The sequence below is a fragment of the Geospiza fortis genome, unplaced genomic scaffold (assembly GCF_000277835.1).
Source record: "Geospiza fortis unplaced genomic scaffold, GeoFor_1.0 scaffold229, whole genome shotgun sequence".
Lineage (NCBI taxonomy): Eukaryota > Metazoa > Chordata > Aves > Passeriformes > Thraupidae > Geospiza > Geospiza fortis.
In genome coordinates, this window is record NW_005054357.1 from 4,031,050 (window position 1) to 4,042,208 (window position 11,159).

The 11,159-nt window shown below is 46.7% G+C and overlaps 1 protein-coding gene across 1 annotated transcript in view; it reads right to left on the reverse strand.

Annotated features, from left to right (window-relative positions):
* The window catches only part of NIBAN1 (niban apoptosis regulator 1), a gene marked incomplete at its 5' end in the record, with an annotated part of 28,598 nt that extends 21,226 nt beyond the window's left edge, over positions 1-7,372 (reverse strand). The window contains 4 exons of the mRNA XM_005423765.2: positions 3,601-3,765; positions 5,188-5,302; positions 6,047-6,178; positions 7,238-7,372. Coding sequence (XP_005423822.1) covers positions 3,601-3,765; positions 5,188-5,302; positions 6,047-6,178; positions 7,238-7,372 — 547 coding nt within the window. The remainder of the gene's footprint in view (positions 1-3,600; positions 3,766-5,187; positions 5,303-6,046; positions 6,179-7,237) is intronic.
* Between the last annotated feature and the right edge of the window lie 3,787 nt (positions 7,373-11,159).

Here is an 11,159-nt window from a genome sequence, read left to right on the forward strand (position 1 = left end):
AAGATATAAAAAATGAAGTAATTTAAGAAGTACTCAGAAGAAACTTCAGTCTGATTTTCAAGGCATGCAAACATAAAGGATTCAAACCTGGAAAATAACTTACATTAGAGCCCTGTGAATATTTTGAGCCTTTCCCTCACTGTTGCCATTGCGGGACTGATAGAACATCCCCACTGGGGGCTAGATGGCCATTTCAGCAGCAGACTCCCCCCAAATTTGAGGTGTGCCCTTCTCAGCATTTCACTAAGGAAACAGGGAGCAAGATGGAACCAGGTAAATCCAGGCTGTGGATCATGGAGCTAAGGCAAACCAAAGAATCCCATGCTGCCACCCCCATCTAACCTGGCAGGAGCAGCTTGGAAAATCAGAGGAAAATGCTAAACCACTTCTTCCACTCTCCACCTAAATTCAAGCACAGCTTCTTTAGAAAGCTGAGGAGTGTTAAAAATCCTACACTGCTGGAGGTCTGCCACTTGGGAAGCCTGCACCCACCAGGCTGTTGGGGTTCCTCTGCTGCTCCCTGGGTACTTGTCTTCTCACTGATTAGCCCTAATCACACCACCTCACAAATTAAAACCCAAAAAGCATTTGATCTTCATGTTCCATTGCTGCTGAAGGCAGGAGATCATTGTCTCCTCAAACCACCAAGCCCTCATCAATGAGTATAAAGGGCTAAGACAAGAGGACAGTCAAGATGGGAACGACACAACAACCCACACTCCAAACATCTGAATGCCATTTTCCAGTGGTGCTCACTAAATCCCAATGCTTTTGCTGTGCCCAGAAATCCCAGAAACACAGGCTGGGCTGGGTATTTATACCACAGGGGGACAGGAAGCAGCTGAATGCCAGGGCGGCTCCCAGCGCTGATTCACTCCAGCTTTCCCTGTTTAACTCCGCTTCTTGGGAGAAAGAAAACACATTGGAGCCACGAACTCCTCCAAGTCCTTGGCTAAAGCCCAGTGCAATACATTCCTTTTCAGGAGTGGCAGATCACAGCAGGGACAGAAAGGCTACCTCTGATCAGACATGACATTTGTCTTTGTCCTGCCCTTGTAAATAGGAGCTCAGCACTTTGGGAAGAGGTGGAGTGAGTATTGCCCTGGTCCATGCTCCTTATCCCACTAAATTATATTTCACAATCAAACATGAAGGATTTTTGCCAGTTCTTTTCTCTTTTCAACTATTTTTTAATAAAAGAGCGCAGTCAAATTTTCTACCACAATCCTTACTACACATTGTTTTGCTGCACATAGCTCATAGCTGTAGCTTTGTAAGATTGCTCAGACACCTGTTTTTGTCAGCAGAAGTGTTTGCAAGAAAGACTTTAAGAAGTATTAATAAACTAATATTTTTCAGTGATGTGCAAATGAATAGGAATCAAGACGAAGCCCTTGGGAAAAAAATTCTCTCCAAGGGCAGAGTTCAGGTTACTGAGGTGCTTGTCAGTGATCATTTTCCCACTTGCAGCACCCAGAGCTCCAGGGGAGAACTCCAAGAAATGCACACAAAAGGGGCTCCTGCTTCCTTGACAGTTGTTGAAACTCATTTCCTGGTTCAACAGTAGATCCTAATCCAGACTGTCTTTATCTGCTTCTCACCCCGCTGGGCAGAAGTAAGGATGAGCCTTGAGGCATTGTCTGTCAGATAAAAACTGGACCACAGGAAAAGCTGAGAGGGATAAATCCTGGAACAGATGCCTAAATGAGCAACAGCTAAGCCATATGAAATATAATGAAGTGCAGACTCACAGGCTTTGGAGATGGAAAAGACCTCTTAGGTCATCCTAACACAGCTTCTGCCAGTTCAGGATTGGCCCCTAGAGTGATGTGATGAACTTTAAGAAAAAAACAGGCTGCCAAAAGCTTTGTCAAACCCATTACACTTGTTCCAGAAGAGAAATTAAAATCCCCAAACATCATGAACAGGTTTCAAGTCATGGAGTGCCAGGAAAACTTGATTGTGTCCCCATTTCCCTACCAAATCTAAGTGAGGAGCCAAGTCCAGAGTGTCAGGGCACTGTACACCACCTGGATAGCTGGGAAGGGGGACTGTACACCACCTGGATAGCACTGGAAATGCAGTTAGGGATTGTACAGCACCTGGACAGCATTGGGACCAGCAATGGGGAGTGTGCACCACCTGGGATAGCATCAAGATTGGGAATCTCACATTTCCTGCGAAGAAGGCCCCTGAGACCAGCCAGCCCTGAGCACCACACAAGTAACTGCACATCTTGGGAAACTGCCTAGAAATGCAGTCATGCGTTTTCCTCATGGGAATGGAGTCCTAAAGGAAACCTAAAGGAATGTCTTTGGCAGTGGAGACCAGGGAAAAAAGATGGTAGCCTAGAATGATCCAGGGAGGACAGCAGGAGAAAGCTGTCTGAGGGCAATGGGATGAAGCTGATGACCAGGAGACTAAAGTGGCAGCTAAAAAACATTCACCAGGAGCCACTTCTGTAAATAAAAGGGACTGTTCACACCCTGCACTCACATTCATTGACCCACAAGCCTGGGCTTCAGACCCAAGCAGCTGAGTTTAGTGGAGAAGTTGCTGAGTTTTCCCATCTCCCACCAAGGGCAGCAGGAGCAGATGGGACTCCAAAGTGACAGTATAGACATGGAAGACCCTGGAGACCAGTGGGGAACTGAGGGCATCTTGGTAGAAAAAAAGTCATCTGAAAATCAGGAAAGCATTTATTTTTCTGAAGGATCCAACTCATGAACGATCTTCCAATTTCATGGGAGCAAAGCTGTTTTTACAACCCTAGCAAGTCACACATTAGGGTTTTCTTTAAAACCTGTTTTCTAGTCTAACCTGCTCAGAAAGTGACGTTTATAATTTATCGTTGTGCAGACAATCAATACTGTGTCCTACACACCATTCATGGACCAGCTACAAGGCTTAACCATGGCTGGGGCTTGAGCTGCCATTGAAACATCTGCAGAAAGGCCAAATGTTTGATCAGGAGTGGTGTGTGTGTAACAACATGGGAATGTACTGGGGGAATATACTCCCTCCATGTTGCACACACCTGGTCTCCTGTATGACACAGGGTGGGATTCTTGGGATTGTCTGTGCAGGGCTGTGAGTTGGACGCCGTGATCTTTGTGGGTCCCTTCCAATTCAGGATATTCCATGATTCTTGCCTCTATGGCTGTGATGCATTAGCCAGCTTGCAAATGCAGGTGAGGGTTTGCTGTGCCTTAGTAATAAACACCTCTTAGGGATTTTGGATCACTGCACAACTTCCAAAACAATTCCCATGTTTTCTCCCCAAGCTCACACCCACTGCATCCCAAACCCTACCTAACTGCGCTCCCAGCACAGCAAGCAGCAGGGCTGTGTTGATTCATTCCTCGGGGTGCTGAAGCCAAGCATCTTTCATGAGTGACTTGCATTTTCCCATAGCTGGGTGGGTGGGTGGGTGACACCGTCCCAGGCTGAGCCCTTCCAGCACTCACTGTGGTTGGAATGTCCCACACATCCCCATCTCTCACTCACCATGGTTGGAATGTCCCTCAGGTCCCATCCCTCACTCACCGTGGTTGGAATGGCGCACGCAGTCCCTTCCCTCAGGTCCCATCCCTCACTCACCGTGGTTGGAATGGCGCACGCAGTCGCCCAGCACGGCGCTGAAGCGGCGCTGTGCCCCCGGCTCCGGGAAGCAGTAGTAGCTGTGCCGGGAGAAGGGCTGCCACAGGTACACCGGGAACTCCTTCGGGAGCGGCACGAAGGCTGCAGCCGCCTCCTCGCTTGAGCCTGCACAGAAACACCTCTGTTTGAGAGCTGCACATTTCCTCAGGGCCGGCTCTGTGCCACACCTTTGCCAGCAGGGTAATCTCCTTCCCAGTCCAGGAGATTGGGCACAGAGGGCAGGGGGACACAGCTGGGATGGGCACACTCAGCTGGCATCAACCACCTCTCTGTGTTAGACCCCAGCAACTTGATGGCCTCTTGCTTTGTCGTCAAGATGGCAAAAATCTAATTTTGGTAAAATTTCAAAGAAACTATTTCATTGGATCGCAGCCGGTAGGGAAATGGTTTTCATGACAGATAAGTAAATTACTGGGGAGCTCTGGTCTGTTCCACATAAAGACCATTTAGGAGCATACTGACTTTCTTATAGAAACCAGCTGCATTAAACAAACTGTGTTGGAACAGCTTTCACTGGTTCCAGGACTTCCACACACAACTGCCCTTAAAAACTGTCACTTCAAGCCCTTGCAGGTGATGTGAAGAAAGCACCAAGTACCTCCAGCTCCCACCTGCCCCGGGTCCCTGCACACAGGGGATGCTGGACAGCACGTTTAGGGATGACCAAACCCAATCTGGAGTCACCGACATGAACTGAGAGCCCAGACATGTGAGGTTCACCTTGGAGGGTCTTCAGCACCACACAGATGGAGAGTAGTGCCATAAAGATGAAGTGATGATGTTTTTGAAGGAAGAGCCATGGGAAGTCCATGAGCACCCTTGGGGTGTTGCACATCACTCAACCCCACCTGCTGCAGAGCTGTGCTGACACACACAGGACACCTCCAAGCCCCTCTGACCACCCTGGGCCTTGGGAAAGGGTGTGAGAGGGCACCTAACTTTTAAATCCTAGGGATTTAAAGGACTCAAAAAACAAATCCTTGTCTTCAAATTCCCCTTATCCCTTTTGTTATGTGGCATCCCATTCTCCAAATCTGACAGTGCAATGTGAGACCCGCTTCCACAAAGCCTGAATTTTCTCCATCTTGGTGGAGTGGGGGCAGGCAGGACCACAGCAGTTCCTGACCCAGAAACAACAAACTCAGAAGCAGCCACCTTCCTGTCCTCTCTGTGGGACTTATTATCAGCTGTGAGTCAACACAGACAGCTGGCATCTAAAAATGGAAACAAATAAACCAGGAATATTAACAAAGCCCGGGAACAATGGTGCTGTGGTTCCTGCCCTGCTTCTGCACAGCTTCCAGCAGCTTTGTGCTGGTGTGATGGGAAGAAAGGGAGCCAGCATTTCTCTGAATGTTGGCTTACAGCACCTGCTTTGTTCATCCATTCTGGAGCTGTGCTTGAACTTGGGAAAAGGGCTGTGGGCATCTTCTGTACCCCATTTTAAACTGGAGCCTAAAAGCCTTCCCAGGGCAGAGTAAGGAACAGAGCCTGGGCTTTGGCAGTTCAGCTTTGAACAGGACTTACCAACAGGGTCTGGAAAATGTTTATCAGAAAGCAAATTGTAATCTTCTTCTGAAGTCAGGACTTTGCCTCCTGCAGGAAGAACGTGATATTTAGGGCTAGCTCCCTTCTGGTAGGCCTGGAAAATCAACAAGAGAGGAAGCATCGTCAAATAGAGATTTAAGGAGAGAGAAAAAATAAAATACACAATTCACTGACAAAGCCAGGAGCTGACTTCATGATCCTTGTGGGTCCCTTGGATATTCTATTATTCTAATAGAACTCAGGATATTCTATTATTCTAATGCATGGGAATATTGCACAAAGGGAGAATCTTTTTGCCAGGCTGAATTTTGGAAATGTTCCCTAGGCATGTCAAATCTAAAACAAATCTAATCTCTCAGTGCTTATCTGCTGTGGTGGGGAGTCAGACATGGAAGGGAGTGAAAAAGGATGGGATTTTCTCTTGAGCCCAATTTGTTGGATTTGTCAGCCAGGACTAGCTTGACTATGCCAGCTTCCCAGCAAAAACCTCCACTGTAGCCAGCCTGGAGCTGCCCAAACCTGCCGGAGCACAGGGATGTATTACAGGGATGTAGAGGTGAGAAGTGCTCTGGGACAGGCACAGGAAGGCTCAAGTGCTGTTAAAAGGATTTGTTAGTTCTTGCTGACGTATCTGGCCAAGGAATGTCTCATTTGTTAGTTCTCGCCACAAATCTGACCAAGGCAGGGCACTTGACTCTACCCTCAGCCATCCCACTGGAGCCACCCTAACAAGGACAAGGTTTCACTTCCTATTGCTGAAGGCAAAGCAGCAGCAGCAAATCCATTTACTATTGGTTTGTTTGGAGTGTACAAGCAGATCCACAGAAGCAGCACTCACCTCTTTGGTCTCAAAGCAATTCACAGTGTAGTCATTTTTGATCACGACGTATCTGTCCTTCCACTTCTTCAGGTCCTCAGCAAAGTGCAGCAGCTCTGCTTCGTACAGAACTGTCCCGGCTTCCCTTGCAGGCTACAGGACAATTGGTGACATTTGAGACCCCTCTGCACCACTGACCACCTTGAAGCTTTATTTCTACATTTCCATAATGCTGCTCTGAGGGCTTTTGAGCCTTCAAATGCAATTTGGAGTCATAAACATCTCTGATTTCAGAAGGCTCTACAGACACAAGCAAATTCTTGTAGCTGAGGTGAGGAAGCAGAAGAAGAGCTCTGCCTTCCAAAACACTGCCAGATTTCTGAGACACAGATTTATTCACTTTTCAGCTGACAGGCTGAATGCAACATCAGAGAATCCTACAGTGGCTTGGGTTGGAAGGGGGCTTAAAGATCATCTAGTTCCAACCCCTGCAGGATGACTTGGAGTTCACCAACTCCCATTTTCCACTACAGATTATAAATATTTCATTGATATGAAAAACAGGGGTTTGTTATGATATAGTAAATTGTTTCCCATTTCTTTGTAATGCTTTTGCATCTGCACTGTAGTAACTGATATCCCCCTTCTGAAAGACACAGATCTTCTGTTGTCCCACCTCACTGCTTTACTTACTCATTTCAAGAGATTGGAAATCCATAATTTCCAGTATGCTTCGAACATTTAATTTTTTATCTTCTTAATCTTGAAGGCTGGTTCTCTGCATTTTCCTCTAATAAAGAGACTTTTGTCTCTCTTTTTGTCCCCCCTCTAATAAAAACCAGCTTTCCATGGTTCACTCCACAAAGGGAATTATTGCCATCTTCTTTAAGTCACCCTGACCCACGGATGACAGGATTAATCACATTTCCTACATAATCTCTTCCCTAGAAGTATCATATCTATCCCTAGATTTTGCAGAACCTTGCAACCAGCAAGAAGGAACCAGTTTGGTCCAAATGTCCAACTCCTTGTACCAGAAACTCAGGTCATGGTTCTCCTCATGCCATGATAAACAACTAAACCAGACCAAAATAAAGATGAATTTTCAAAAATTAAACTTCAAACCTGCACTCAGCTGCACCTTTTCCATCCCAAACCAAAATGACCCAAATCCAACATGGGTCATGGACAGGAGAATGAGTGTCCTCCTACCCTGGTTTTCAGGAAGCGGGACTGGGAGTGGCGGTGCTGCTCCAGCTCCTCCTGCACGTGCCTGCAGAAAGCCACGGCGTACTGGCGGCGGTAGTGGGGGCTGAAGTTCTTGATGGTGGCCTCTGTTTTCCCTGAGGTGGAACAGAGATTTAAAGGTATTTAATGCACATGGCTTCACAGCCTGAAACACAGAACCAAGGCAGTTCTCACCAGTGACCCGAATTCTTCTCTTTGGAGAAGAGGCAGTTCCAGGGTCACCCAATAGTGACCTTCCAGTACCTGAAGGGAGCCCACAGGAAAGATGGAGAGAGACTCAGGACAAGGGATGGAGTGACAGGACGAGGAGGAATGGCTGCCCATTGACAGTAGGCTTAGATTGGATATTGGGAAGGAATTGTTCCCTGTGAGGGTGGGCAGGCCCTGGCACAGGGTGCCCAGAGAAGCTGTGGCTGCCCCTGGATCCCTGGCTGTGTCCAAGCCAGGCTGGACAGGGCTTGGAGCCACCTGGGATGGTGGAAGATGTCCCTGCTCAGAGCAGGGTATAGAACTGGATGGGCTTTAAGGTCCATCTAACCCAAACCATTCCATGATTCCATGAGAAGACCTCCTGAGTGTACCAAGGGCCACTTGCTGCACAGATCAGGAAACCCTTGGAGATGCATTCAGACGGAATTTGTCCAGGAAAATATTGGGTTTGGGACTTCGTTTTTTCTTCTAAGATCAAGCAAAGAATTCCCCAAATCCATTTCTCTAAGGAAAGATGCTCTCTGCCTCTCCCTGGGGCATGCTGCCCCAGAGCCAGGGATGGTCAAGGGGTGAAAGGGTTTTCAAAGACAACCAGTGATACTGGCTAATGTTCAGCCATAGGAGCCAATTTGATCACTTACTGAGATTTGAAAGATGACTCAAAGCTCTACAAAATTTTTTTCTGGGCTTGGGCACTACAGTCTCATCTTTGTTTTAATGTAAACATATCCTCAGTCATGCTGCAATAAACACTAATCTGTTATTGTCTCGCTGTGATCAAGATCTCATGGGTAATGGCAATAAACACACTGAGGTCTCACTTCTGAGAATCTTAAAACAATTTACAAGCAATTAACTCATTAACCCTACCACAGAAATAATGGTGCTTTGCAGACAGGGAAGTGAAGCTGAAATTAAAGGCATGTGCATTTATGTGACTGAAAGAATCTGTAGCAATGCAAAAACCACAGCCTGGCCTATGATCTAGAGAGCATCCCAAACACCCTGGATACTGGAGAGATCCCTTTCTTCTTGGTATTAGGGAGCTCCATGCCAAAGGGCATTTCTGAGCATACAACAGAGAAATGCAATTTCACATCTCAAGCAACTTTGATGCTTTCAAAATTTCATTTTGTTCTGCTTGCTGGAGAAAAAACATCATATTTCAGTATGAGAAAAAAATGGTGATTCCCAAACTAAGACTTCTCAGGACTCCTAGACCAGGACTGGCACACAGCATTCCTGAAATGGAATTCATGGAAGTGTTCAAGGCCAGGGGTGAGGAGCAATCTGGTTTAGTGGAAGGTGTCACTGCCCATGGCAGGGCGTGGGACTGGATGGGTTTGAAGATCCCTCCCAACCCAAACCATTGTGGAATTCTAGGAATTATTCCCTAATTTCCTAACACAAGACATGCATGAGAAGACAATCCTACATACCAGCTCCTCTGCTTCTGCAGGTGAATTTGCAGTGTGGTGCAAAATAAGATGCACCCCCCAAGTTCAGGGGCAATGCCAATGATGCTGTTCCATGACACCACCTTTCATTCCAGCCACTCCTGTGTCACCAGGACAGCTCAGAGGGGTGAGCTGCAGCCTTCTCCTCCATAAGCACCAATGTGCTGCCCTCCACTGAACTGGCAGCCCCTCTTGCCCCACTGCTGCCCCATTCCAATCCCACACCAGCACTGGGAGGCAGCCCTGACACCCTGGAGCCCTCTCCAGGCACATGGAGGAGCTGGCTCAGCACTGGCGCAGCCATCCCACTCAGCTGGAGGGATGTCAGAAGCAGAGCCAGTTCACCACTCATGTAAGGCTTTCACAGAGTTATTGTGGGACAGCACCCTGTGACAATCTGGACTCCAAATCTTCAGCTTTAAGATGGATTTTTAGAGACATACTGATTATAGGATGTGCTTGGGTATAATAGCAGGATATGGTGCTGCTAAAGCAGAATATCCCAGCCCTATAAAACTTAGCCTGCTTTGGGCAGAGGCATAGATTTATTCTCCAAATAAGGACAAAGTTTCCCAAAACCTTCCTCACAGCATTTTTTTTCCTCCTGGACCCAGCCAGCAGTAGGATGTTGTTGGCCCCAGCCCCAGCAGAGTTTCCTGCTCAGGGTTTGCCCCTGTTTTACACTGTGACTTTTTCTTTTCCAGCTCGCATCATCCTCTCAATTTGTTAGAGACGGCTCTGGGACACTGCACCTCACTTGGCTACTGCCTGCATCCTGCAGTAAAAGTTTGTAGAGGAAGTGGGACAAAGAATAAAATTCTGATGTTGGGAAAAAAATTGCAACAATCACAGGAAATACCTGTAATTTTGGCAAAGTCTCTCAATTAAGGCTAAATGGCCTCAGAAGTGTCATTCTTCACTGTCAGCACTGCTTAGATCAGCTTAAAGCACAATGACTGAAGAGAAAGAAACTCTGCAGTTCACAACATACACGTCAGAAATAGGACATTGATGATGTAATTCTTATGTGCAGGCTGTATTTATGACAACCCAAACCAAGAATCAAGAGGCAAATGTTTCTGGCTGTTTCTTCCAATCTTCACACTACTTGTTGCAAAGGAGCATTAAAAATACTCCCCCCTCTTAAAATGAGAAGAAAAGTTTATTTAAGGAGAGTGTGAGTGGCCCCATATGAGGACCTGGCCTTGCAGGGTTCAGCTGAACAGGAATTTCCTACCTGAAGGTGAGAAGAGAAGCAGACAGACCCTTGACCCATTGTTCCTCAATGGATATTTAAACTCTTTTGGTTTACAGAAAATAAAAATGTGCTATCTGAAAATAAACATGATGGAAACAGTCCTGAGTAACAGAAACTCTTCCCATGAAATGATAACATGGGGCAACTGGAGATAAAATACTCCAGGGCAGTTGAAAAATGAGTTCCCCTAATTCTTTTCCAAATTTAGTGTGGCTGGCTTCGTCAGAGCTGTTTGTATGGAGCACAGCCAATGCTCCCACTTGGCTGGTCTGGCAGTGGCACAGCTCCAGCCCATAGAAATGGGATGTGGAGCCCAGCAGCTGGGATGTTTATCCTGGGAGAATGAGGAGTCTGATCAGCTCCAGGAGGAGCCTGCATGCAACCTCCTGCTCCTGTGCTGGAGATGGACTCAATGACTGATCCCTGTGGGTTCCTTCTAGCTTGGGATATTCTGTGATTCCAAAATTACCAACAGGAAAAAACAACTGTGATGGAGGTGGAAGGATTTCCATCAAATTAACATGGCAAGGGTCTGTTCCTCCTTTGCTGAGGGTTTAGATCTTGCTCCAGAATAAACTTTGCTAATACTTCATGATGCACCTCCTGCTCTGCAGAACGGCCCCTGCACATGAGCACAAAACTTTAGCATGAGCTATGATACCTCTTTTAAGAATTAAAACAAATGTTGCTGCACTGAGAAACAAGAAACATCTACCTGCTGCTCCCCTGGAATTCAGTAATCACCCCCAGATTTTTTTTCCATGCTTCTCCCCTGTCTTTGACTTTCTTAATTGTGTCGCCCATGTTGGACACTTGTATGTAACTCCAAATCATCAGGCCCACAGAATGGCCTCAAAAACCCAATTTTAGAGTGGCAGTTTCACTGCTTTTATTGAAATAACTGACATTCAGCTTTTCCAAACAAGGGCACTCTTCAGCAAGTTATCCCAGGAATGAATTC